Below are 27640 nucleotides of genomic sequence, written 5' to 3'. Positions count from 1 at the left end.
CCAGGCGAAAAAGTATCGCCGTATTCAATTTGAAAGACTTTCCGCCTAGGCGGAAAGTCAATGCAATGTAATAGGCAAAACCTTTTTCGCCTATGAATAGCAGGCGGAAAAAAGTGCAGAATTGAGGTTTTGGGGTGCAACGTTGTGGGAACCCCCGTGCAGCCTTCAGACAGTCCCCCAAAGGTAAACTGTGTCAAAATTTTTTTTTAAAATACTTAAGAACATCCCAAAAAATAACTTTCATTTTAGGGGCGAAAAAAAAAAATGTTGGGGGACAAAGTTGAAAACTTGCGAACTAAACTCCAGGGGGGTCCCCAAGTATGCACCAAGTGTTTTTTTCATTGCAGGTGTTTGCGGAAGGTGGATTTTTCACGATTATTTAAACTTTACTTTAGCAACTTTAAAATATGCTGGCCCCCATTTACAAGTACCCCAAATTTGCTGGGATAAGTTATTTTCTGCAAAAAAACCTCCTGAATACTGTTCTGCACCACTTATTCAAAAACGCAATTTAGCAGTTATTGAGCCTGTTTAAATACACCAAATTCCTTCAGCAAGCCAAACCGGGGGGTACCATAGTGAACCCCCATGTCAGAGCATCTTTTGGGGGGTCTCAGGCTGATTTCCCCAAATCTGACATGACTTTCCGCTTGTTTCAGTTTCGCCGGGTCCCGTTTTCGGGTACTTTCAAATTGAATACAGGGACACGCGCGATACTTTTCCGCATGCAAAACAGGCGAAGTATGCGAAAAGTCAGGGAGGCAGAAAAGTATCGCGGCTCCGCTCAAATTGAATACGTCTCTTTGTGGGCCAAGTGGGGTTCCTGGCCAGGAGTGAAGACATTGCTTGGAGAAGAGCCAGCATGCCCTTGCATCCAGAACCCACTGGCATTGGCAGTCCACCTGTCAAAAAATGCATACAAATTTTTTAATGAAACAAAAATTCTCTGATACAACCCTCATTTACGGCCCTATTTATCAATTTTCTTACTAAAATAATGTGATAACGGGTGTTTTCACCCCCTTTTCATAATATTTTAGTTTCACCTAAATGTATGAAAGGGCAATTGGAGTAGTTTTCACAAAACCCTTAAATTCACACATTGATTGTAATGGGAAATGCAATCTGCTTCAAACTTATCAAAGAGAATGGTAAAAAAAAATACCGGGGAAGGGGGGGTGGGAACCCTGTGATAATAATGCCACCTACTCTATATCAGCCTACTCTGTCTGCTGGCAGGGAAAGCAGAGCCCGAAGTAAGCTTCAATGATCAGCCTGCGTGTTTGATAGGCCGCAGTGCTAATTACAGTGACATTTTTTTTTAAAAAAACACCCTTACCTGCATCCAGACCAGTAATCAGCTTAGCGACCCAGTCATCTGATGCAGTAAACTGAGATTTATTATTATTTATATAGCACACACATATTCCACAGCACTTTACAGAGAATATTTGCCCATTCACATCAGTCCCTGCCCCAGTGGAGCTTACAATCTATATTCCCTATCACATGCTCACACACATGCACACCATACTTGCCGACAATCTGGCTGCTCCTTCCGGGAGGGAGCAGCCAGATAGGCAGAACAGGGGGCGTGGTCGGCAAAAGGGGGCGGTCCAAACGAGGTGAGGGCGGTTTGCGGGTGTGACAGGGGGCGGAGCCACACGATCGCGCCATTTTAGCCCCGCCCCCGCTACACAATGCAGGAAAAAAGGCATTGCGAAGCAGGGGGCGGGGCCAAAATGACGCGAATCGCGTCAGCGGCCCCCCCGCTGCGGGGGTTTATCAGGTAATTCGGAGGGGGCGTCGGGGGATCGGCGGCAGGCGGGAGGCTTGCCTGCCTTTCCGGGGGGGCGGGAGCTGCACCCGTTTATCGGGAGGCTCCCGCCCGAATCGGGAGGGTAGGCAACCCTGATACACACTAGGGTTCATTTTGTTGGGAGCCAATTAACCTACCAGTATATTTTTGAAGTGTGGGAAGAAACCCACGCAAGCACAGGGAGAATATACAAACTCCACACAGTTAGGACCATAGTGGGAATCAAACCCATGCCCTCAGTGCTGTGAGGCAGTAATGCTAACCATTACACCATCTGTGCTGCATCCTCTTTATGCTGCATCAGATGACTGTAGACACAGCCAGGGGCTAGCAACTTTAAGCCTGGGGGGCAAATGCATGCAGGCGGCCCTGGCAGAGGAGTTGCGTGTAGCCAGGGTGCCCGAAGAACGTGCATGCTACGGCGCCCCCCCTCAAATGTTTCAGGGAGGAGGCGGGTCCATATGGGATTAATGTAAGGTAAAAATAAAGATTAGGGGCAGCCCCCTGTCGTAGTGCCCATATGCAGTGCCCCCGTGTGCCACAGGAGAGAACACCCTTATGCAGGCCCCCAGTAGTGATCCCCCCCTATGCAGTGCCCCTTGTGCCCCCAGTAGTAAGCCCCTTATATAGTGCCCCCAGTAGTGATCCCCCCTGTGCAGTGCCCCTTGTGTCCCCAGTAGTAAGCCCTTTATATAGTGCCCCCAATAGTGGTACCCCCTATGCAGTGCCCCTTATATAGTGCCCCCAGTAGCAGTCCACCCCCCATGCAGTGCCCCCAATAGTGGTAACCCTTATGCAATGCCCCTTAAATAGTGGCCCCAGTTGTAGTCTCCCCCCTATGCAGTACCCCCAGTATTGCACTTTATATAGAGCCCCCAGCAGTGGTCCCTCAATGCAGTGCCCCCAGTGGTAGTCCCCTCCCCCTATGTAGTGCACCTAGTAGTAGTCTCCTCCCCCTTATGCAGTGCCCCTAGTAGTAGTCCCCTCCCCTTGTAGTGCCCCTAGTAGTAGTCCCCCCTTGTAGTGCCCCCAGTAGTAGTAGTCCCCCCCTTTGTAGTGCCCCCAGTAGTAGTCCCCCCCTCCGGCGGCTGTGTGTTTGTGTTGTGTAGCGCTGACCGGACTCCGTCCGGTCAGCGCTACACACGCAGTGCAGTCTGTGTCACAGTGACACAGACTGCCCGCGGCCCGCGGCCCGTATGACGCTGCGGCCCGGGGGGCACATGGCACCCTGCCCCCCGGCCCAACCCGCCACTGGACACAGCGATCATATGAATGGATCACCGAGTATTTCACCAGGTCACCGATCATCTGAAGGAAATAAGTGTAAGCTGTGGGGGGGGGGGGTTAGCTGACAGCAGGGCATGCGCAGAATCACAGAGCTTTCTCGCACGCTCTGTCCCTGCATGCGATATCCGATACATCCTTGCAATGTATTAAAATATCTGGGATGCAGATTCTGATAAATAGGGCCCTCACTCATTTATTTCCCACTTATAATCATTACTTGAAAGCCAAAATGACAGGAAAACTGCAGCAATTTGTGTTAACTTATATGTTGCTGCAAATTCAGTCTATAATATTCTGGCCTTATGGCCTGATTCAGAGCTACACATAAGTCCACTCTACAGCAGGGTTGCTGGCTTTTGATTTCTCCTCCGTGGGAGAAGCCTGGGGAGCAGAAGCAGGTGGGCGGAGTTGGGGTGGGGCCGGCGGGGGTGCGTAATTAAGCTCCACCCCCTCATGGGAATTACCCGCGACTGCCGGATATTTACAAGAGGGGGGCGGGGCCTAATGGCGTGAGTCTCATAGAACCGTGTCATTAGGCCCCGCCCCCAATGCGTGGACCCGCCTATACACAGTAATATCCTCCCCATTCTATCCACTTTACTAGGAAGTGGGCAGAATGCGGGAGAAGTGCCTACCCTTCTGTGGGTGCGGGGGGGTTACCCGAAAAATCGTGAGCTTCCCCTGAACTTCCAGGGGGGGGGGGGGGGGGGGTAGGCAAGTATGCGCTGCAGACAGATCTCACTATTTTTAGCAACCGTGCATGCATCTGGGCCTGCATTAGCAACTTTGCGCCTATGCCACGCGCGCTCAGAGGGACGTTGGGGCTGAAATACAGCCCCAATCCATCCCTGCTTGTAACAATCTTATTACGCACTGTGCATATATTGCAGTTGGATTATTTTTTTTCTATACAAAACAATATATAAAAAAGTAACATGAAAATACTGCACAGAAAAATATGCTGAAACCAGATTTTCCAGTTTTATTGATCCTTTAGTTGTGTTTGTTCACTTTGTTGTCAGTGTCATGTCAGCAAACACAGGCAGTACAAATAACACACATGTAAACTGCTTTGCATCTTGCAGATGGTCGACACATTTCTTGTTTGTGTGTAGAAACCTCCATGCAGGCAGATGTGATACTTCCAGTAGTGGTGACTGTCAGTTCAACCATGATGTAATGTAGAGATAGACATTAGCAGACTCTAGGGCTCTATTTACTACAATCCGCATTAGAATGCAGATTGTGAATTGCGAATTCAGGCAATATCATAGGGATTTATTGAAAATCTCTTGCAGGGACAGAACTTGCGATAAAGCTCTGTCCCTGAAAATCCCCTCCGCAGCCGTATCACTTTACTTTAGTAAAAATAATGTTAATAAATAGAGCCCCAAGTGATACGGCTGCGGTGGGGATTCGCAGGGACAGAGCTTCATCGCAAGTTCTGTCCCTGCAAGAGATTTTTAATAAATCCCTATGATATTGCCTGAATTTGCAATGTGAATTCTACTGTATTGCCTCTTTCCACTGCTTCACTACTATCTACTTTAACATTCTTTATTTTAGTAACTAATTCCTGCACCCATTACTCACCTACCTCTCTTTATATTTCTCTTTTGGAGCTGTGCTCATACATTAGCAGCACTGTTCTTTTACCTGTACTTTGAACATCTAACCACATTTATCCACACTGTCCCTACAGCACACAGCTCCACATCACACAGCCTCCACTCCAGTTTTCACCTCACTTATTACCACAGCATGAACGGGATTGGTATGAAATACCGCCGGCCCTCTGGCCGGCAGTTTGAATCCCGGTAGCGGCAGGCCGACAGAAGCAGAGTTCCCAGCAGCGGAAGCCCGACAGCGCTGGAAATCCCGATCGTTGTAAGGTAAGTGAAAACTAACCTAATCTATCCCCCTAACCCTAACCCTCCTTAGGGGTGCCTAACCCTAACCTCCCCCCCAAGTGCCTAAACCTAATCCCCCCTCTAAGTGCCTAACCCTACCCCCCCCCCTTCCCCGGTGCCTAAACCTAAGTCCCCCGGGGGTGCCTAACCCTAAGTCCCCCCCGGGTGCCCTAAACCTAACCCTCCCCACCTCGCTGTCCGCTCGCGGGGCCCGGTATCCCTTCGATCGGGATGCCGGGCACCGTTCTCCCAGCGTCGGGAAAATGACAGGCGTCTAGATATAGACGCCTGTCATTTAACCCTCGCCGGGATAAAGCAGTCGGAAAGCCGGCTGTCGGGATTAAGACAGCCGGTTTCCCGATTGCATCCCGCATGAACACCTCTACTTCAATCACCCCCCTAATTCAGTGTCTACATAATCCTCTGCTTTACCTATTTCTTCCACCCCTATCCTACCCTTCTAGTCTCATCCACTTGCTGTTCCACCTTTTTTCTCTCACCAGTCTCCCTTACAACCCTCTACTTATCTCAACCACCCTTCCTGTTCCCCCACTCTTAACCACCTTCCTCCCTCTATGGACTTACCATCCCACCACTAAGCCCTATTCCCTACTGTCTATGCCGGTCCCCTCTAGGGATGCCGTGAGAAATCCTGGACCAGAGTATAGCAACATCCTGGACCCCCCCCCGGAGAGGGCGTGGCCACTGCATGTTGGGGATGGCTTCACCTCTCTGTGGGTGGGCCTAGCATGTAAGAAGCACCCACTCACAGGATGGCATAGCAACAAGCAGCCAACACTATAGTACTCACTATTAGGATGGCGGGGCAGTCCCATAATAGCCACATTTTAGCTGGATGTATTTAGATGCTAAAATGTAACAGACAAAAAATTAAAGGGCAAACTACTTTTATTTTGTACATTTCTCATGCAAATAACACATAAATAAAATCTATTTTTGTCATAGAGATAGATGAATGAAGAACTTAATTTTGTCATAACACAAAGTCATCTTATGCACATTCCGCAGCATATATCCTAACCCACTACTCCGTGCTCCTTCCTCACTATCTACCCAGTGGCGGAACTCCCGGAGACAATGGAGTAATTTGCTGCAGGGCCCCAGCCCTAAAGGGGGCACCTGGCTCCATTGTCCCTCGGGCCGTTCCGGGCACTGCTATGGAGATGGAGCACCGATCGGCACTCCACCTCCAGCGGCGTCAGTACGGGGGGTGTGGTCGCACCCCCTATTTGCCGGGCGCCTGCTGAGTGTGTTACCAGCGGGCGCCTAGCCCCTTCTTTTCCCCCAGCGGTAGCCGGAGGAACGGAGCTCACTCCTGAGCTCCGCTTCCGGGTCCTGCAATGCACTATGGGAGTGACGTCATGACGTCACTCCCATAGTTCCGAGGAGCAGGCGCCGGGGAAGGAAGGCAACATCACTGGAGCGGGGTTTCAGGTAAGTATTGTTTTTTTTTTGTATGCGTGTGTGCTGGTGGGAGGGGGGGCTCACTACAGGGGGCATTACTGGGGGCTCACTACAGGGGGCATTATTGGGGGCTCACTACAGGGGGCATTATTGGGGGCTCACTACAGGGGGCATTACAGGGGGCTCACTACAGGGGGCATTACTGGGAGCACTACAGGGGGCATTACGGGGGCTTACTACATGGGGCATTACGGGGGGCTTACTACAGGGGGCATTACAGGGGGCATTACGGGGGCTTACAACAGGGGGCATTACTGGGGGCTTTCTACCACTTATTACTGGGGGCTTACTACAGGGGGCATTACTGGGGGCTTTCTACAGGGGGCTTGCTACAGAGGGCATTACTGGGGGCTTACTACAGGGGGCATTACTGGGAGCTTTCTACAGGGGGCATTACTGGGGGCTTACTACTGGAGGCACTACAGGGAGTTTACTACTGGGGGCTTACTACTGGGAGCACTACAGGGGCCCTTACTACTGGGGCACTGCAAAGGGGGACCACTACTGGAGGTACTGCATAGGGGGACCTCTACAGAGGGCACTGCACAGAGGGACCATACTGGGGGAACTGCATAGGGGGGCGGCAGCTGGGGCTGGCATAGGTGCTGTGGGGGTGGTACTTTTTAATTTAAGGGGGGGGCACCAACATTTATCTTGCCTCCGGGCACCTGGGATGAAGTTATGCCACTGTATCTACCCCATCTTTGTTGCCCCTGTCTGTCTACCCCCCCTTTAGAATGTAAGCTCTCATGAGCAGGGCCCTCATCCCTCATGTGCTTTTCCTCCCTTACTTATAGTATCATGTACTCCTAACTCCCCAATTGGCACCTAATACTTGGTTGCTTATGCCCTGCTGCTTGTGGTATGCAGCTATGTTTATAAACCATGTCCTTGTCCTGCATTGTTTTGTACTGCTATTACTGTTTTTTCTTGCGTGCTCATTTATGTACTATGTAAGGCGCTGCGAAACCTTTGTAGCGCCATATAAATAAAGTATTATAATAATAATAATAATAAGTTGGAAATATCACACTATAACTGCATTTTAAATGTGGATTGTAGTAAATAGAGCCCTAAGGGCTCTATTTATATTTACTAAAATAAAGTGAAAAAAGTGTTTCCACACCCATTTCACATTATTTTATTTCCACCTAAATTTACTAAAGGGCAATTGGAGTAGAATTCGTAAAATTCTACTCCAAGCTCTAATTATCACATATTTTTAGTAAGCAGATCGCCTTTCCCATAATTGTAATTGGAAATGCGATCTGCCTGAGATTTACTAAAAAATAAATTGTGAAAAAATACAGGGGGAAGCCCTGTGATAATACCACCTGGAGATGGCGTTATCCAGAGTCTCCCCCGGTTCCCAGACTCCTGCTCTGCTCTAACAGGCAAAGCAGAGCTGGGAGCCAGGCTCCGGTGATCAGCTGTGTGGTCTAAACAGTCCACAAGCTGATCACTGCTAAAAAAAAAAATAGTAAAAAAAAAAACTTAGCTGAGTCCAGGGCCAGTGATCGGTGCTCCGGTGATGTCCTCTGGGGCTCCAGTCAGCTGGTTTCCTGGCTCTTGCACTGTGACCCTGGTCAGTTGCTGCATAGAACAGCTGACCAGGTAACAGTGCAGGATGGAAGACCAGCTGACTGGAGCCCCGGAGGGGGAGGACATCATTGGAGGTAAGTGAAATTAAGGGGCACGGGGGCTCGTGGGGTGGAGCGGTCATGGGGGGAGCGATCTCTGGTCTAATTATCACATATTTTTAGTAAGCAGATTGCATTTCCCATACTTGTAATTGGAAATGCAATCTACCTGAGATTTACTAAAAATAAATTGTGAAAAAATTCTGGGGGAAGCCCTTTGATAATAATGCGACCTGGAGATGGCTTTATCCAGGGTCTCCCCAGTTCTCCAACTCCTGCTCTGCTCTAACAGGCAGAGCAGAACTGGGAGCCGGGCTCCAGTGATCAGCTGTATGGTCTAAACAGACCACAAGCTGATCACTGGTAAAAAAAAAAAAAACTTACCTGAGTCCAGGGCCGGTGATCGGTGCTCCGGTGATGTCCTCCGAGGCTCCAGTCAGCTGGTCTCCCGCCTCCTGCACTGTGACCCTGGTCATCTGCTGCATAGAACAGCTGACTGGGGTCACAGTGCAGGAGATGGGAGACCAGCTGACTGGAGCCCCAGAGGGAGGACATCACCGAAGCAGCGATGACCAGAGGTAAGTGAAATTAAAGGGGGAGGGGGCACGGGGGCTCACAGGGGGGCAGTTGCGGGGGGCGCAAGCTCGCAGGGGGGTGTAGCGGTGGCCGGGCGGCGCATTTGCGGAACCTTGTCACTGTATTTTTTCCGAAAAATACAGTGATAAGGCTGAAGTGGGGATTCGCAGGAACAGAGCTCTATTGCAAGCTCTTTCCCTGCAAGGATTTTTTAATAAACCCCTGTGAAATTGCCTGAATTCGCAATGCAAATTCAGTCGGATATATCACACTCCAATCTGCATTTTAAATGCGGATTGTAGTAAATAGAGCCCTAAGTGAAGTACAATGCAGTTTTTAACAAAGTGAAAAAAGTTATTACAGTAGTGATGTAGATATTGAACTTTTTCTAGGAACTAATTATCACCTGCTACCATACATGCCTACCAGGGGCTGGCTGGCAACTTTTAGCCTGGGGGGCAAATGCATGCAGGCGGCCCTGGCAGAGGAGTAGCGTGTAGCCAGGGTGTCCGAAGAATATGTGTACTACGGCGCCCCCCCCACCCCCCTCAAGTGTTCCAGGGAGGAGGCGGGTCCATATGGGATTAATGTAAGGTAAAAATAAAGATTAGGGCAGCCCCCTGTAGTAGTGCCCATATGCAGTGCCCCCGTGTGCCACAGGAGAGAACACCCTTATGCAGGCCTCCAGTAGTGCCCCCAGTAGTAGCCCCCCCCTTGTAGTGCCCCCAGTAGTAGTAGTCCCCCCCCTTTGTAGTGCCCCAGTAGTAGTAGTCCCCCCCTTTGCAGTGCCCCCAGTAGTAGTCCCCCCCTTTGTAGTGCCCCCATTAGTAGTAGTCCCCCCTTTGTAGTGCCCCCAGTAGTAGTAGTCCCCCCCTGTAGTGCCCCCAGTAGTAGTCCCCTCCTTGTAGTGTCCCCAGTAGTAGTCCCCCACCCCCCTAGTAGTGCCCGTAGTAGTAGTAGTCCCCTTATAGTGCCCCCAGTAGTAGTAGTCCCCTCCCCCTTGTAGTGCCCCCAGTAGTAGTAGTCCCCCACATCCCTTGTAGTGCTCCTAGTAGTAGTAGTAGTCCCCTTGTAGTGCCCCCAGTAGTAGTAGTCCCCAGTAGTAGTAGTCCCCTCCCCCTTGTAGTGCCCCAGTAGTAGTCCCCCCCTTGTAGTGTCCCCAGTAGTAGTCCCCCCCTTGTAGTGTCCCCAGTAGTAGTAGTTCCCCACCCCCCTAGTAGTGCCTGTAGTAGTAGTCCCCTTATAGTGCCCCTAGTAGTAGTCCCCTCCCCCTTGTAGTGCCCCCAGTAGTAGTAGTCCCCCACCCCCCTTGTAGTGCCCCTAGTAGTAGTAGTCCCCTTATAGTGCCCCCAGTAGTAGTAGTCCCCAGTAGTAGTAGTTCCCTCCCCCTTGTAGTGCCCCAGTAGAAGTAGTCCCCCCCTTGTAGTGTCCCCAGTAGTAGTAGTCCCCCACCCCCCTTGTAGTGCCCCCAGTAGTAGTAGTCCCCTTATAGTGCCCCCAGTAGTAGTCCCCAGTAGTAGTAGTCCCCTCCCCCTTGTAGTGCCCCCAGTAGTAGTAGTCCCCCACACCCCTTGTAGTGTCCCCAGTAGTAGTAGTCCCCCACCCCCCTTGTAGTGCCCCTAGTAGTAGTAGTAGTCCCCTTATAGTGCTCCCAGTAGTAGTAGTAGTCCCCAGTAGTAGTAGTCCCCTCCCCCTTGTAGTGCCCCAGTAGTAGTAGTCCCCCCCTTGTAGTGTCCCCAGTAGTAGTAGTAGTCCCCCACCCCCCTTGTAGTGCCCCCAGTAGTAGTAGTCCCCTTATAGTGCCCCCAGTAGTAGTAGTCCCCAGTAGTAGTCCCCTCCCCCTTGTAGTGCCCCCAGTAGTTGTAGTCCCCCACCCCCCTTGTAATGCCCCCAGTAGTAGTAGTCCCCCCCTTTGTAGTGCCCCCAGTAGTGCCAGACCCTCCCCCCAGTAGACACATAATATAAAAAACAAAATAAAAAAAACACTTACCTGAATCCACGCTCTCACCATCTGCCCCTCCGTCTGTCCTCCCGGGCTGGGCCGCTCTGCACTATGGGGGAGACGTCATATGACATCATGACGTCTCTCCCATTGCCCACTGCGGGAGCCAGAAGATGGAACGGCTCCCGCAGTGGGCGCAGCAGCAGCAGCTAATGAGAGTCTGACAGACTCTCATTGGCTGCTGCTTACAACAAACAGCTGCCGGAGCCGGCGGCTGTGTGTTTGTAAGTGTAGCGCTGACCGAACTCCGTCCGGTCAGCGCTACACACGCGGTGCAGTCTGCGTCACAGTGACACAGACTGCACCGGCCCGCGGCCCGCATGACGCTGCGGCCCGGGGGGCACATGGCACCTTGCCCCCCGGCCCAGCCCGCCACTGATGCCTACCCTCCCGGTTTTCGCAGGAGGCTCCCGATTTTTCGGGTAACCCCACGCACCCCCGGAAGGGTAGGCATTTCTCCCGCATTCTGCCAACTTCCTAGTGAAGTGGGCAGAATGAGGAGAATACCCGCGGCAATCGTGGGTCTCTGTGAAGGGGGCGGGGCTTAAGATGTGATTCTGCATTAATCACAGCATTTGGCCCTGCCCCCTATGCAAATTTTACCCAATTGCAGCAGTTTTGCTGTGAGGGGGCGGGGCTTAATGACACAAATCATTAGGCCCCGCCCCCATCGGCCCCCTGCTGCTTCTCTTACCCGGGCTTCTCCCGGGAAGAGATGATAAAAGGTAGGTAAGTATGCTTTGGCAGCGTGTGCTGGGCTGCTGTGATGTAAGAGGGAGGCAGCGGTGCCGGACCCGGGCCCCTCCAGCAAGCCCAGGCCTGGGTAATTAGTACCCGCTCCCACCCCCCCCTCAGCTCCCCAGTGCACAGCACAGTGGTTGTGCACATGCAGCAGATAAGCCAGGTCAGAAAGGGGATTGCAAAAGCTCTCTCTTTATTATACACTCTCCAATGGGGCTGCCTCTTTATTTTCACTGTGTAAGTCCCAAATATAGTGTAACACGGGGTATTGAAATGAGGACTCCAGACAGGCAGGTACTTGGTAAAACAGTGTCTTTTTAATGGTAGCAGACACTGCACCTTAGCATACGTGAGCATAGGCCTGGACACACACAGGCACATAACAGAAAATAATCAATCAACATAAAAGTAAATGTCACAGCACTCCTTGTGCTAATGTCTGTGGACCGTCCAGGTCTTGGCACCCTAATGCTAACCACCACCCCCAGCCTATTGCCTGGTTAGCTTATCCAGCATCAGGAGCAATGAGCAACAGGTGTGTGACAGTTTTAAACCCTTCTTCTGCTGCTGACTTCCGGCTGACTCTGGGTGACCTGGAAAACAAGGAGTTCCATATCTCCACTTTGAGCTGTGCAGCCCAGAAAACGTGGAATTTCAAACTTCTAGAAACTGCAGAATGTGCTGGTCTTGTTTTTCTCTCCCTTGCAGTGATGTGCGCTGCCTCCCCAGCCAGGTCAATGGCTGGGGAGGCACTGGCTAGTATCAGAGCCAGATTTAAATATACATACAACCTGAAGCTTCATGTGGGCATTATACAAAGGTGCAGCAGTATATAGTGCTGGAAATTTGGTGAGTTTTGATCAGGGATGAAAATATTGACAGGGGAGGCAGTGCCTCACCAGCCATAGATTTTTTACTTCAAAGTCTTGACTATAAAAATTGTTAGAATGATACAAAGAAGATATTTATGATATTTTCTTCAAAGTTTTGACTATAAAAATTATAAGAAACAATTAGAGTATACCTGTGTATGACAGGAAAGGCACTGCAAACCTGCCTCACCTGACTGCATGTCACTGCTCCCTTGGAGGGAGCTTATCCCTACAGAATGTGGGCAATTCAGGTGAAAGACAACCCCTCTCACCACAATAGATATAAGTGCACTTAATCTGTTTGTAAAATTTATGGGGGTATGTGGAAGGGGGAAATACAGTGCAATGCAAAATAGGAGAGAGAATGCTGCATAATACAAATTGAGGGGGGCATAATATTTAAAACAAAATGGAGGAGAGGGGAGAATGCTACATAATACAAAATGGGGGGCGAATACTACAGAATACAAAATGGGGAGAGATGGCATACAAGGAATCAGTATGATTTACTGCCGGACCCATGCCCGGCGGTTGGAATCCCGACAGAGGCATCCCGGCAGATGAGGAAATCCCGATTGTCCAAGGTAAGTATTGTCTAACCTAATTCTACCCCCTAACCCTCCCTCAGAGGTGCCTAACCCTAACCTTCCCCCCCAGTGCCTAACCCTAATCTCCCCTCTAAGTGTCTAAACCTAACCCCCCCTTCCCCGCCGCCTAAACCTAAGTCCCCCGGGGGTGGTGCCTAACCCTAAGTCCCCCCGGGGATGCCTAACGCTAACCCCCTCTTCCCCTAGCCTAAACCTAACCACCTGGGGGGGTGCCTTACCCTAAGTGCCCCCCGGGAACCCTAAACCTAACCCTCCCCCTCCCCGCAGGTATCCGCGCTCGGCACCCGGCGTTCCTTCGATCGGGATGCCGGGCGCTGGTCTCCCGGCATTGGTAAAATGACAGACGCCTAGATTTAGATGCCTGTTATTTAACCCTCGCCGGGATTAAGCAGTTGGGAAGCCGGCTGTCGGGATTAGGTCCGCCGGCTTCCCAACTGCATACCGGCATACAAGGGGCATTTAGATAAGTCTGGTAGCATAAAAGGGACACGCAGAGAAGTATGATGGCCTACTAGCAGGGGCGTATCGTATCTATAATGGGTGAAGGGTGTGCAGTCCACATGGGCCCCTGGGTCCAGGGGGGGCCTGCACCGCACACCCTGCACCCATATTATCTAATAATCACCTCTCCGACGTCCCTCGTCGGGTGTCTCAGCCCGCACAAAACATTGGAAAATGGCCATCGCGCATGCAAATTGAGGAAATCGCTAGGAAAATGCGGCAGTGCAATTTCCCCGGCGACCTGCACATGCGCAGTAGACTTTGGGCACAGACTAGTGCCCAAAGTCTACTGATGCTGCGATCGCCGGTCAGTGCAGACAGGGAATGCACACGGGCCCCCTCCTCCCTTAATATGCCCCTGCCTACTAGGTGTTTGTGGCAGTGTATTGGGGCATACAAATGACATATGGAGAGGGCTCGTGACATAAAGGGGCATGTAGACAAGTGTGATAACATACAAAGGGCATGTGGAGAGGTCTCAGAAAAAAAATGGGGAATGTTGATGACTTTGGTGGAATAAAAGGGGCATGGGTATGGGTACCTTGGCTACATGCTACACCTCTGAATGTGATATATGGTCAAAAATTTTAAATTATATATATACTGTTCTTATGCCCTGCTGTAAACGCAGAATGCCAGTTATTGCTTCCCATGCCGTTAAGCTTACAGTTTGTTTTTTTGGTCCCTAGGACAAGGACACAGTGAGATGATCTGAGAAGCTCACATGGAGCTGGAACTGGGATATGTAAGGGGATCTCCAGCATGCCTCCTAAGGGCAGTTACTTCTTCTCATTATAACTAGTAATAGTATACTGTACGCGGGGCCAGATTAGCAATGGGGCGGATGGGCCTCCACATAAATATGCCCATCGTCATGACAGCATGATGTAGAGGGTGTACATGCCCACATGGCACTGGCCACACATACACATCTCACAATAGGCCCTTGATCATTTTCAGTTCCAGACCCTTGTGGCCTTTAATCCAGCCCTGACTGTAGTATGAGTAGGGTACACAAACTTAACGCATCTGCAGGCAGTGCTGCGCATGCGCTGGTTTTACAGATGTAACAGCGCATGCGCAGCACTGTTTCCAGATGCGATAAGGTAGTGTAGGCAGGGAAAAGTATCTATTTCCCGAAAAGCTGTAATCGCAAAAATGACAGCTTTTCGTAATAGATACTTATGGAGAGGTGGAATGATGAATTCCACCTATAATTAGCTAGAACTCCATGCGAGTTCTAAACCTAATTATCTCTAGAGAATTTTAAGGTTTAATGACATGATGAGTCGTGATTAATTAGTGTTTATTTCTCCTTATACTCTGGGACTTAACAACAAATATCGATATTTGTATACATTATTCCACCTATTTATTCCTTGTATACAGTGACTGTGCAGCTGTCAGGTATTACAACACATTCCCCTAACAGAATACAAATGTGGTTCCCTGCTGTGCCTGTTTCCTATAGACTCTCTCAGGACATCAGATACAGTGTACAGGAGCCAGACTAGAGGCTTCTTTTCCACACTGAATAATGACAAAGTCTTTGGATGAGGAGTGCTTCATATAGACAGATCCCCATCGGATGGGAGTGTAAAGAGGAGAAAGCAGAAGTGGACAACAGTCTTGGTTCCATTTCTAGTTCTACTTATCAACTTTTCTGGTAAGACGAACCTTTGATGTGGTTCCTAATGGGACTCGGCTGCTGCCCTTGCACTCACTTGAGCATGAGCTACTGTAGTCTGTTGACGCCACATGGACATTTTGCTCTCGGAAATCTGCTGTATGATAATGATGAGTATAATATCCCCCTAGTTCTTCTGCATACCTTCAGGGCTTTGCTGAGAATGACTAATCTGACCGCCTGTCCTGCTACACCTGAAATGTGCACCTCCTGATTACGGTTTGTATACATAATAATGGTTGTATTTATTGTAGTGCAGCATCATTTACCGATAACATTTGCTTGGTGTTATATATATGTTACTAACAAGTGTCTCTTTTTGGCTCATGGTGTGCGCCCTGCATTCTGAGCAATGGTAAACCATTGTCAGTTATTTTTGTCTGTCCTCTGTGCCGCCCACAAGCCAGTAACCACAACCGCTAAGTAATTAGTGGTGAGTGAGCTAAGCATGTTACTATATGGAAACCTTTCTAATAGGAATCCATGCTAGACTACATACCGTGTAATCTGTGTATATCTGGTCTCAGAGAAAAGTGGAGAAACAGTATAATAGAAACAAATAGAAAGAGGGATAGTAAGTATTTGTAATTATTCAGTAGTAGTTGATAGTTGTCTATTCTGGTGCTCACTAGTACTCTCATATAATAGTTGTCTTATTATATTTGTTGCTAAAAATAACAAACATACTGTATAATATTCTAGTAGTACTATGGACTCTTTTTAACCGGGTTCCTAGCTGTTGCAATTTTTCTCCATAACCAATAACACCCTACACCCCCCCCCTGTTTTTCTCTCTCCCTCTTTCCTAAAATCTTTATTAGCCTTCCATCTCTGCCTATCCCTTTAGGCTGAGTCCCATACAAGATGTCAGTGACGGTCTCCAGCCACTATAATTGTGCGCCATGCCGTTAGTAGTGGAAATGGGAGCCGTAAATGGGGGTGCATGAAGGAGTCTTGCATGTGTAACCGACAAGATCAGCAGAGCACACATATGGAAGGGCACACATATGGAACACATATGGAAGGGTACTGGAGGAACCCTCTCCTGGTAATTTTGTTTTGCGAAATAGCCCATAGGCTAGTATAGGGTAACACTATCTGAATATGGCGTTATCGCATTGGGGCCAAACTCCGGAATGCTTGACATTACAGAGTTTTGTAAATCTGATAGCTTTGTAGCCCCCATAGAAACCTTTGGGTGCTGCTGCTTTTGGAAATGGAAGGACCGCAGCAGACATAAAAAATGATAGCTACCTATAGTCATGCGAAGATTAAACTACTCCTACTTTTAAATATGTTTTTTACATATCTGTAAAAAATGAGTAATCATTTATTTCCCACTAAATCAGACAGTTTTATAAACCTTATCTTGTGTGACAAATTACTCATAACCAGGTATGCCAAGAGAGAGGGGGGTGGGTACTATGCGGCCCCCTACCCTCATATCTGTCAGCAGCCCAGCACACACTGCTGTGTGCTGGGCTGCATTGAGAGACTGCTTGCTGTTGCAGTCTCCTCTTCTCTGCCTGGATTTGCTTCGGGCTGAGGGGTTTACAGAGCCCCCCTCCCCAGTGTGCGGTGCTGCAAAAATTTGCTTTCCCACCCCCCGTAGGGGGAGTGGCCACGCCTCCTGCGATTAGGCCATACCCCCTTCCTTCCCCTGGGCTCGGGCTGGCTCTCTATACCTCTGCACATAACACATTTTACTTTGTCATTATTTATTCAGCAAACATAATCCTCCAGGAAGACGCCAATTGTAAGTAAGTATGTACAGTATACTTCATGACTCAGTAGCAGCAATAACTTGGAGTGATATTTTTCTGTTTGAGTTTATTAGTCTCTTACGCTGCATTTGAGGAATGTTGGCCCACTCCTCCTTACAGCGTTGCTTCAGTTCATTGATGTCTGACGGCATTTTGTTTATTCACAGTTTTCTTAAGTATCTCATTTGGCACGGTCTATATTTTCTCCTCAGCATTCCAAAATCTTGATTCTTTTCTTTTTTCAGCCACTCAATTGTATATTTACTGGTGTGCTTAGGACTATTGACATGATGCAATTTATGCCTAGTTTTCTGATATAGGGGCCTATTCATGATGTTAATTATCAGGGTCCGATAATTAACATTCTAATTCGCCGCAGCCACCGGAGCAATTCAGCATTGCTCCGGCGCGGTGGCAGCTGATGTGAAATCAGCTGCCCCCACAAGCGGCTTCACTGCTCCTTTTCGGAGCAGTGAATCTTTTCACTGCTCCTGTCGGAGCAGTGACGGCGGTGCGTATGCGCAACCTACAGGTCACACATGTGCACAAGAGCCACGACGTCCAGCGGAAGGAGCCGCACATGGGACGGAGGGGTCCGAAAGGATCCCTTCTCGCAACCCGGACCTGCTTCCCATAGGAAAGAGCGGGTTGCGAACCCTAAGTAGGGGTATTCGCCATCTGAAGATGGCGAATGCCCCCGCCGTCAAGCTCCGAAAATATTATATTTTCGGAGCTTGATGAATTCTGTCCCCATACTAGTGTATGGGGACTGCGGGCCATTCCGCAAACAGAAGGTAAGCAGGAGATATCTGTGATACTAGTGTATGGGGACTGCGGGCCATTCCGCAAACAGAAGGTAAGCAGGAGATATCTGTGATACTAGTGTATGGGGACAGCAGGCCATTCCGCAAACAGAAGGTAAGCAGGAGATATCTGTGATACTAGTGTATGGGGACAGCGGGCCATTCCGCAAACAGAAGGTAAGCAGGAGATATCTGTGATACTAGTGTATGGGGACAGCGGGCCATTCCTCAAACAGAAGGTAAGTAGGAGATATCTGTGATACTAGTGTATGGGGACAGCGGGCCATTCCACAAACAGAAGGTAAGTAGGAGACATCTGTGATATCTCCTGCTTCACCTTCTTAATGAATGGCCCGAATACTTAATTGTCACAATTGCAGGTGAAAATGTGCTTTTTCACCTGCTTTTGTGACAATTAAGTGATGATGAACAGGCCCCATAGACAGATGGTCGCTACTCTGGTATAAATAGAGGTGGACTAAAAGAATGTGAAGTGTCCAAGTCAGCTGGCTCCAAATGGTCACCTTTACACCGCCATGCTTGACGGTTGGGATGAGGTTCCTGTGGTAATACACTGTGGGCCTGATTTAGAGACAGACGGTAATGCAATCACAACTGCATTCGCTCATGGATTGCAGTTGCTAAAATATGCTAATACCTTCCAAAGCGTAGCCGAGCATGGGGACGCCCACTGCTGCCTTCCCATATCCGTCCGATAATGTACAACAGCATAAACATTGGTACTATTGACGCACATCGGGCAGTCATGTAGCATGTAAGTTAAGTCAAGTCTGACCTGCCTCGTACAATGCGGCACTCGTGACACACAGTGGCTAATTTTTGCCATGCTTTCCACCATTCTGGCTGGCCCCTCCAGACATATTACCTGGCATTTGTGGGCGGAGCGGGGGGTGTGGCCACGCATTTGCATAATTTTCGACCCGCTCCCGCTACAGTGCAGGGGGCGGGGTCGTGATGACGCGATTCAGTGTGAATTTCTCTTGTAACTGCGGGGTGTCCGGAGGGGTCGCAGGTGCTGGGAGGCTTGACTGCCTTGCCAGAGGGCCGGGAGTGGCACCCGATTTTCGGGAGCCTCCCGGCTGAATCGGGAGGGTAGGTGAGTATGATTTCTGCACACCCACGAAACAGCGCTTAAAGGTCAGACACGCCTGCATTCTTCTAACCACCCCCCCATTATCACCCCCAAATGATAACTACCTGTCACTTACTTTACGAGTGGTTCCTCTGTACGAAGTAATCGCAATGCAATCGCTGCACGTGCGCAGAGCTGCGTTCTCGAATGCACAATAGCAAACATTTGTTTGTTCTGCGTAAATATTGGCATTACATCCATCTCTGAATCAGGCCCTGTGTTTGCTTTTTGCCAAACATGGATTATATTAAGACCATATAACTCCACATTATTATTATTATTAATTATTATTATTAATAATAATACAAAATAACACGAATTTATTTAGCGTCAGCATACCCTACAGTAAATGGCTTATCTAGAATGGGTGCAGGGCGTACATCCTGCACTCATTTATACCCCTTTCACATCGCAAACACGGGTCAGACCCGGGTTTTGAACCCGGGTCCAACCCAGGTCAGACCCGTGTCAGGGCCTTTCACATCACCTTAATAACCCGGGTTATTCCCAGGTTATTTTTGATTTGGTGCCTTTTAACTCAACCCGGGTTGCCCATGTTTAAACAATGTGATGTAATTTTAAAGGATTTTATTGGCTCACAATTATGATGACGTTTTCAGTAAAGAAAAGGAGGGGCTGGGGAATGCTTGCAGTGCAGATGACTAGGTCACAGGTCTGCTTAATGCAGTATGGCCAAATGCATTGGCACACAGCTCAAAGAACTTCCAGTCCATGCGGGCAGCACCACTGCGATTTCTATTTTGGTCGTTCACCTTATGAAATTGCTTCTTCAGTGCCTTTAGCTTATTGACGACCTGCTGTTGGCTCCTGATGAATCCAGACGCAGCCAACATTTTGCTGATGTTTCGATAAGTTATCACATCCTTGACAGTGCCCGTTATCAGTTTACATATTTCTTCCTCACCCCTGATCCGCAGCAACTCCATTACTTCTTCATCACTCCAGTTTGCCATGATTCCTTCAAGTGAAAGTAAAGTGTAGTATAGTACACTGTGCTGTCTGTATATAGCTTATTAATAGCTGCCTTTTCCCCAAAGTGTGTAGTGCAGGACAGTAATGTAACTACAGAGACATGTGCTCTGTGTGCAGGCTGGTCAGCTGACTGGAAAAAGCCAATCAGCACTATTTTCTCAGACCCTGGTCGAATATCCCGGGTCTATACCATTTAAGAGCCAAATAACCCGGGTCCGACTCGTGTTTAACCCTCCTTTTAACCCGGGTTGGTGCTTTTTAAAATCACGTCGACCCAGGTTGACCCGGCAATAACCTGGGAATAACCCGGGTTATTTTGGCGATGTGAAAGGGGTATATGTTATACTTACCTCTCCACAGTCTCCAGAGTGCTGCCCTGCAGAAAATATCACAGGGAAAATGGCCATTTTCCCGGAGACCATCACTTGCGCAGTAGATTCTTACATTAAGCCAGAGTCCACTGCGCTGCCAGAGAGGAGGGAGCCCAATCAGAGACTGCACCCAGGCCCCCTCCTCTCTTAAAACGCCCCTGCCTACAGTGCTTTACAACTGGGAATAAAGACAGTGATAAACAGAAAGAAAAGGGGTAAGAAGGCAGGAATACAATCTTTAACATTTAAGTTTAGAGAATAGTATTCTAGTGTCATTGAGATGCAACTTTGCAAACCTAGCCCATATTGAAATGTTTTTTTTTATATGTAATCAGTCATGTCTACCCTTCCATTAAAAGCTTATATATTATACAGTCACTTTCTGTTGGTCATGAACTTTGACATTGTGGACATGTTAGAGTTTTTGAATGAATAATGACACAGTAAAATCTGTTCTAGCTCTGTCACATGATATTAGATTTAACATAATTTTGCAATCGATGAGGACTAAATGATTGTTAGTTATATTCTGAGATTTGATGGAGGCTGTTTTTTTTCCACCTGAATGGATATGAATGGATATATGTATTTTCTTGTATATTAACCATATTTATGTATCTGTTCTCTACGTGTCCGCACAGTTAGCTGTTCTCAGAAAATATATTTGTGTACACTTGCTTGCTTCCTTTCTGGGAGAATTGCGTAATTTCAAAATAAAGTGAAGCGAGTGGGATTGCAGGAGAGTGGCTTGCTCTGTCAGGAGTATTGGAGGACTTAACAAATTTCAGGAATCACAGACGTTTGCATTGTCCTTATGGACATGAAAGTGAAGGGGGGTATGTCCCATTCATGGCTGTTCTGCACCTGTCACTGGTGCACACGGGAACGAATATGTGGTTACTAAGGACCAGAGAAGGATAAGGGGTAGCCTAGCGTGTCCCTTTGGTGATAGAGACATGTCGCTATGACCTGGCCACGTCCCCATCCTCGATCCTTTCATTTGAAAATTTGGGAGGTATGCATACTTCTCAGTAACAATAAACCTCTCTATGGGGCTTATTCAGAGCTGCACACAAAACCGTTTTTCTGACAGATCTGATTTTTAGCAGGGCCCATGCACCATAGCTGTGCACACACATCTAGGGGCGATTCTGAGTTGCAAATGTTGAGCACTGAGCGCCCTTGTCCCCTGCATCACTCCATACCTAGAAGAATCGCCAGCCTGGTGACGATATCAGCTGTCTCCAAGGTTCCTCAGTGTGACTGTGAAGAGACTGTATTTACAATTTTACACCACATCAGAGCTATCAGAGCCTGTGAGATGATGAATATCAGCACACTATTACTGCTGTACATGTGTTACTGCACCACTGTGTTACCACTGTTACACCTTGTTCCATAATAAAGACTGTCATCTGGTTAAGTCACCTCATATGATCTAACACCCACACTATCCCCTACATACAACACTGACTTCAATAGTAAAAATCTCAGTTGCTTCTCTACTTGCGGGTTTAATGAGCATAACTGGGGTGGTGGAAGGGTGTGTGCATAGGGGTCTATGTGCTAAGCCTAGGGGGCCTATTCATCAACACTAAAATAAAGTTTTTAAGGACATTTTCCTTAAATAACATTATTTTAGTATTCATGAAGAGACTTAACACAGAAGATATCACTGATATCTCCTGGTTAAGTCCCCCTGCATTAATTTCCACACTCCCCATACATTAGTACATTAGTATGGGGATATGGAAATTATGGTATTCATCAAATTCTGAAAATGATGTATTTTCGGAATTTGATGGAGTTACTATTCGCCACTGTGAGGTGGTGCATAGTAGGTAACACTTACCTGTGTTAGTGTGTGCAGGTCTCCCTCCGGCGCTCTGGTCTCTCCTCCTGCTCCGTCTGCTATGCTGTCATGTGTTCTCCCAGCAGAACACAATAAAGTTTAGAAAAAAAACAACATTTTTTTTTTCTAAACAGTACTGTGTTCTACTGGGAGAACACATGACAGCATAGCAGACAGAGCCGGAGGCTGCTGCGCGGACAGGTAAGTGCTGGATGGGGGAGAGGTGAGCGGAGGGGGGGGGAGGGGGGCAAGTGAGCTGAGGGGGGACACAAACTTACCGCAGGTGTAGGCAGTGCTGCGCATGCGCTGATTTTGCAGATGTAACAGTGCATGAGCAGCACTGCTTCCAGCTGCGGTCAGTTAGTGTAGTGAGCGATAACTATTTCCTGAAAAGCTGTCATCGCAAAAATGACAGCTTTTCGGAATAGATAGTTATAGGGAGGAGGAATGATGATTTCCTCCGGTAATTAGGTAGAACTCCATGCGAGTTCTAAACCTAATTACCTCCAGAGAAAGTTTAGTTATGATGAATAGGCCCCTAGGAGAGAAGTGGATGGAGATTAAGGGGCCCATTTATCAACGAGTTTTATCATACGCAATGAGCTCCCAACTGTTATCTGTTTGAAAAATGACAGTTGGGAGCTAATTGGCTTGAGCACCATTTATCATGTGCAACAAGTATTAAAACTTGTTGATAAATGGGGCCCTAAGTACCAACCAATCAGCTCCTAACTGCCACTTTACAGGCTGTTTGAAAAATGACAGTTAGGAGGTGATTGGTTGGTACTTTATCTCTTTGCTCTTTATCTCTATCCAAGGCTTAGTACATAGACCCATTAGTTGAGTGAGGACTTGTCCAGTGTGTGTCAACATAATTGCAGGTTATGATGAGTTGAGTGTATACAGAGATCCATCTGTTTTCTGATGCATCTCTTGCAAGTGTGCACTGATAATTGACTCAAGCATATGATAGTACAGTGCAGTTGCATAGATGCATAGAATTTGGATACGGACAAATACCTGCGTTCATATACGTACACATAATGCGAGTGTCTTTGTGGTCGACTTGCATGCAACTCAGAATAGTCCCGTATGTGCGTAACATGCAACTTCATTATAACTAAATACAGCATAGGAATTGCTGAGAGACTACTATATTTTCTGTTTACTGCTAGGCCTCATTTCTCCACATTTCAGAGAGAACTAACATCCCTTTGTCACTGACACATTATTATGTTCCTAGTACACTGAACCCGGCATATGACAGGCCAGCAAGGCCTGCCCCCGCCCCGCAAAAATGCTTTGTCCCTCCCACCCCCTGCAGCTGCTCCATCCCACCCCCCGCTCCCTGCGGGCGTTCCTCCTCACCTAGGTCTGTCTCATCTCCCGAGCCCTGCAGTGGGAGCCATTGGGGAATGTGCCTTGCCTGCTTCTGTGTACGCATTGAGGAGACGGGCAGAAAATTATTATACACTGTAGATATCAAAACATGTCCAATCAGAGAGAAGTCATATTTACAGCACAAAAAGCTAAGGTTGTTCACAATCCTACATGAGTTGAGGATCACAGTTGTGGCAATCCCAATACAAGGAAGACTCTCCCATTCAATTCAATTGACAGATTTCCACTTCTACAAAAACATAAACCAATAAATTACTGTCCAAGAAATCATGCAAGCTCTGTAATTAGTAAACACACATAGGGCATAAGCAGTACAGACAAACGCTGAACACAGGATTGTCCTGGGGAATTTTGATGATATAGGAACATGACCAATGAACGAACTTGAAAAGGTAGTAATTGTTATTAATAATTAGATACTTTAACCATAAAATGAGCTATAATGTATTTTTCTGATTTGTTTTGCAAATTCTGGGGGATGAAAATCATATTCTATAGACTATACTTATAATTAATTAGTTAAACCTCAAGAAAGAAGCTTATTTTAAGATTTAATATGTTCTACTGGGCTGCCTCCCCTGGTTACATATCTGTGTCACACAGTATGCACTGGGCTAGTACATGTTGCCAGGGGCAGGGTTTAGGAGGAGTTCGTTTAGCTTCTCATCAGAATGTGTGTCCTTTCTGTGTCAGGTACCTGGATGTGTGATGGGTCCTGGTCCTCTGGCTGTATTCTTTGTGCTCCTATCTTCCTGAGATGGGATGCGGAGCTAGCAGCAAGGTGCTCCCAGAGCCTATGGAGCCTCCTCTGAAAAAACATCCTTACTATGTCAAGCTGATCCGTGCCATGGTTCCAGTTCAGTTCTGTAATGAGCCGGTACAATGCAAAGCGGAATTCTGGGGACTGCAAGAAGAACCTAAAAGAGAACCAGACATAGAGGCAAAGAAGATTCAAGTGGCTCGATACCGTGCAAAGTTTGACCCCAGAGTTACAGCTAGGTAAGCTCATTCAGATTGTGGTAGAAAATACTGTATTACAGTGAATTCGCTTAACTGGTATGCCAGTTGTTCCAGCATAAATATTTTCCTTATTATTGCTTGAGAACAAGTAGTATTAATGTAAGTATATATTTATTTATATAGAGAAACTTGGAAATCAACCCTCCTCAGATTTCCTTGAAATACAATGATATATGTTCCTCGACTAACAGGCATTACAGAAACATATAAATAAAGGATTCTGTCCACTGGAGATACAGCTTATACAAAAACAATCAGAAAATACTGTAGCAGGCAAGAATTTAGTGTGTATTTCACTCTTGATTGGTGGAGCTCAATGGTTTCTAACAGAAATAAAATTTTTTGCGAGTTACCTGCAATCCAACTGTTTTAGAGGAAACTTGCAACCACCAACATGGCAGAATTTTCCTCACTCCCCATAGATAGGGGCGCATATATAATGGATGCAGGGTGTGCGGGGAACACGGGCCCCTGGGTCCAGGGGGGCCCCGCAACGCACACCCTGCACCCATAATATTACTTACCTCTCCGGAGTCCCGCATCGGTGCGGGGGTCCGGCTCTGTAAAACGACTGGAAAATGGCCATGGCGGCCATTTTCCCATCGTTTGTGCATGCTCAGTACAGGGAAAATGGCCACCGCGGCCATTTTCCCGACGACCTGTGCAGACACTATAGACTCTGGGCACACCCTGGTGCCCAGAGTCTATAACTCCGGCACTGGGCGCGCACAGCTGAGTGCGCTGCCGGCTGCCGGGTGGAGAGGAGGGGGCCCGCGTCGGAGACTGCACACGAGCCCCCTCCTCTCTAGAAACGCCCCTGCCCATAGACATTCTGCGATGTTGGGCTACCATCATTCTGAGTGATGTGCGCAGTAGCACTTCAGTCGGAATAGAATTGCCCCAAAGGGCTCAATTCTGTTGGGTGCAAACCTGCGAGCCTTTCAAACTCACGTTGATTTTTCAGAGGAATTTTTGTGCACAAGTGAAAAGATAGGGAATTTTTTTCTTTTAAGGTAAGGTAAATGTTGAGACACAGTACAGGACCTCTGGTACACCCCTCCCACAATGACTAATCACCCACTTGTAGGGGGTTTAAATAGCATAATTTGGACAATAAATACATATCAATTTTCAGGTGAGTTTCTCTAAACAGCTCAATAATGAATTGCTCTAAAGCTCAATAGTGGGTCAAATGATGTGGGACAGGTATGTGGAGGTGTAAATGATGGGGGACAGGTATGTGGAGGTGTAAATGATGTAGGACAGGTATGTGGAGGTGTAAATGATGTGGGACAGGTATGTGGAGGTGTAAATGATGGGGGACAGGTATGTGGTGTAAATGATGGGGGACAGGTATGTGGAGGTGTAAATGATGTAAGACAGGTATGTGGAGGTGTAAATGATGTGGGACAGGTATGTGGAGGTATAAATTATGTGGGAAAGGTATGTCGAGGTGTAAATGATGGGGGACAGGTATGTGGAGGCATAAATGATATAAAATAGGTATGTGGAGGTGACAAGGTATGTGGAGATGTAAATAATGTGGGACAGGTATGTGGAGGTGTAACTAATGTGGGACAGGTATGTGGAGGTGTAATTAATGTGGGACAGGTATGTGGAGGTTAACTAATGTGGAACAGGTATGTGGAGGGGGAAATGATGTGGGACAGGTATGTGGAGGTGTAGTTTATGTGGAACAGGTATGTGGCGGTATAAATGATGTGGGTCAGGTATGTGGTGGTGTAAATGATGTGCAACAGGTATGTGGAGGGGGAAATGATGTGGGACAGGTATGTGGAGGTGTAAATGATGCAGGACAGGTATGTGGAGGTGTAACTAATGTGGGACAGGTATGTGGAGGTGTAAATAATGTGGGTCAGGTATGTGGAGGTGTAAATGATGTGCAACAGGTATGTGGAGGGGGATATGATGTGGGTCAGGTATGTGGAGGTGTAAATGATGTGGGACAGGTAGGTGGAGGAGAAAATGATGAGACAGGTATGTGGAGGTGTAAATGATGGGGGACAGGTATGTGGAGGTATACAGGATATAAAACAGGTATGTGGAGGTGTAAATTATGTGGGACAGGTATGTGGAGGTGCAAATGATGTGGGACAGGTATGTGGAGGTGTAAATGGTGGGGGACAGGTATGTGGAGGTATAAATGATGTAAAACAGGTATGTGGAGGTGTAAATTATGTGGGACAGTTATGTGGAGGTATAAATGATGTGGGACAGGTATGTGGAGGTATAAATGATGTGGGACAGGTATGTGGGTGTTGTACATGGGAGAGCCATTTTTGAACCTGCAGATCAGAGGTAAAAGTGTTTATTCCAACTTTTTACAAACTTGTATAGAAACACTAAAAAACTACTATACAGATATTTTTGTGCAACCACAAAATGCTGGAAATACTTTAATTTGCTGAAGAACACTTGCTTGCTATTGTTTTTCCACCATTAATAAAAAGTTAAAAATTCAGTCATTTGACACTTTTTAAAAACCTCCAGTACTTTCCTTATGGAGGCTAACAGCCTTCTATATGGTCCTGCTATCTCCGTTGTCACTTATTGAGATCCAGAAAGGTTTCCCCACCCAGGTCCCATTTTGTAGACTAGACACACACCCTTGCTGTGAGTCCCGCAAATTGGAAATTCTAACTGGATCTCACATTTCTCGGGTGCGCGCATTCGTGCGATGTCTGCAAATTGTATGAAACAAACTCTATTTTGCAAACTCCTAACAAATAGGATTGAGCCCTCTGTGTTTGGTCTATGTCTGATTGTGTGACGCTGCTTGCTGCAGAGAGGGGAGTGTGGAGGGTATATAGGTGGAGGACCCTGGTCTTGGATAGCACCGTGCACTGTAATATGGCCTGCCTGTGCTGTATAATTACTCAGCACATGTCTGCACTTTACTGGGGTTTAAATTAGGGGTATGGTGGGGTTGTTTAATTTGTCTAGAAAAATTATTTTGCAGGGACAAATTGGAGGGGAAAGGGCCCAAACAAGACTCTTGCTTAGGGCCCCATGGGGTCTTAATCCGTCTCTGATGCAAGGATGGACATAACACAAAGGTTTTATGATTAGGCTGCCTTTCATTGATTTGTCTGGTTTGATAAAGTTAGGAAATCAGACGGCTCTGCGTTGCATGAA

The 27640-nt window shown here is 47.7% G+C and overlaps 1 protein-coding gene across 3 annotated transcripts in view; it reads left to right on the top strand.

The window, feature by feature from the left end:
- The window catches only part of PSKH2 (protein serine kinase H2), a 50575-nt gene that overhangs the window by 528 nt on the left and 22407 nt on the right, over positions 1-27640 (top strand). The window contains exons 1-2 of one of the 3 annotated variants that reach the window (XM_088471531.1): positions 15275-15347; positions 24158-24463. In XM_088471531.1, the coding sequence (XP_088327657.1) occupies positions 24222-24463 (242 nt within the window). In that variant the 5' untranslated portion in view covers positions 15275-15347; positions 24158-24221. Of the gene's footprint in view, positions 1-15274; positions 15348-16807; positions 16889-24157; positions 24464-27640 lie in introns of those variants that run through there. The other 2 variants (XM_088471529.1, XM_088471530.1) reach the window with 2 other exon arrangements.

The sequence above is a fragment of the Taudactylus pleione genome, unplaced genomic scaffold, assembly GCF_031769625.1.
Source record: "Taudactylus pleione unplaced genomic scaffold, aTauple2 ptg000114l, whole genome shotgun sequence".
Classification (NCBI taxonomy): domain Eukaryota; kingdom Metazoa; phylum Chordata; class Amphibia; order Anura; family Myobatrachidae; genus Taudactylus; species Taudactylus pleione.
The sequence above is the reverse complement of the archived record's forward strand: the minus strand, read 5'-3'. Positions and strand labels throughout refer to the sequence as shown.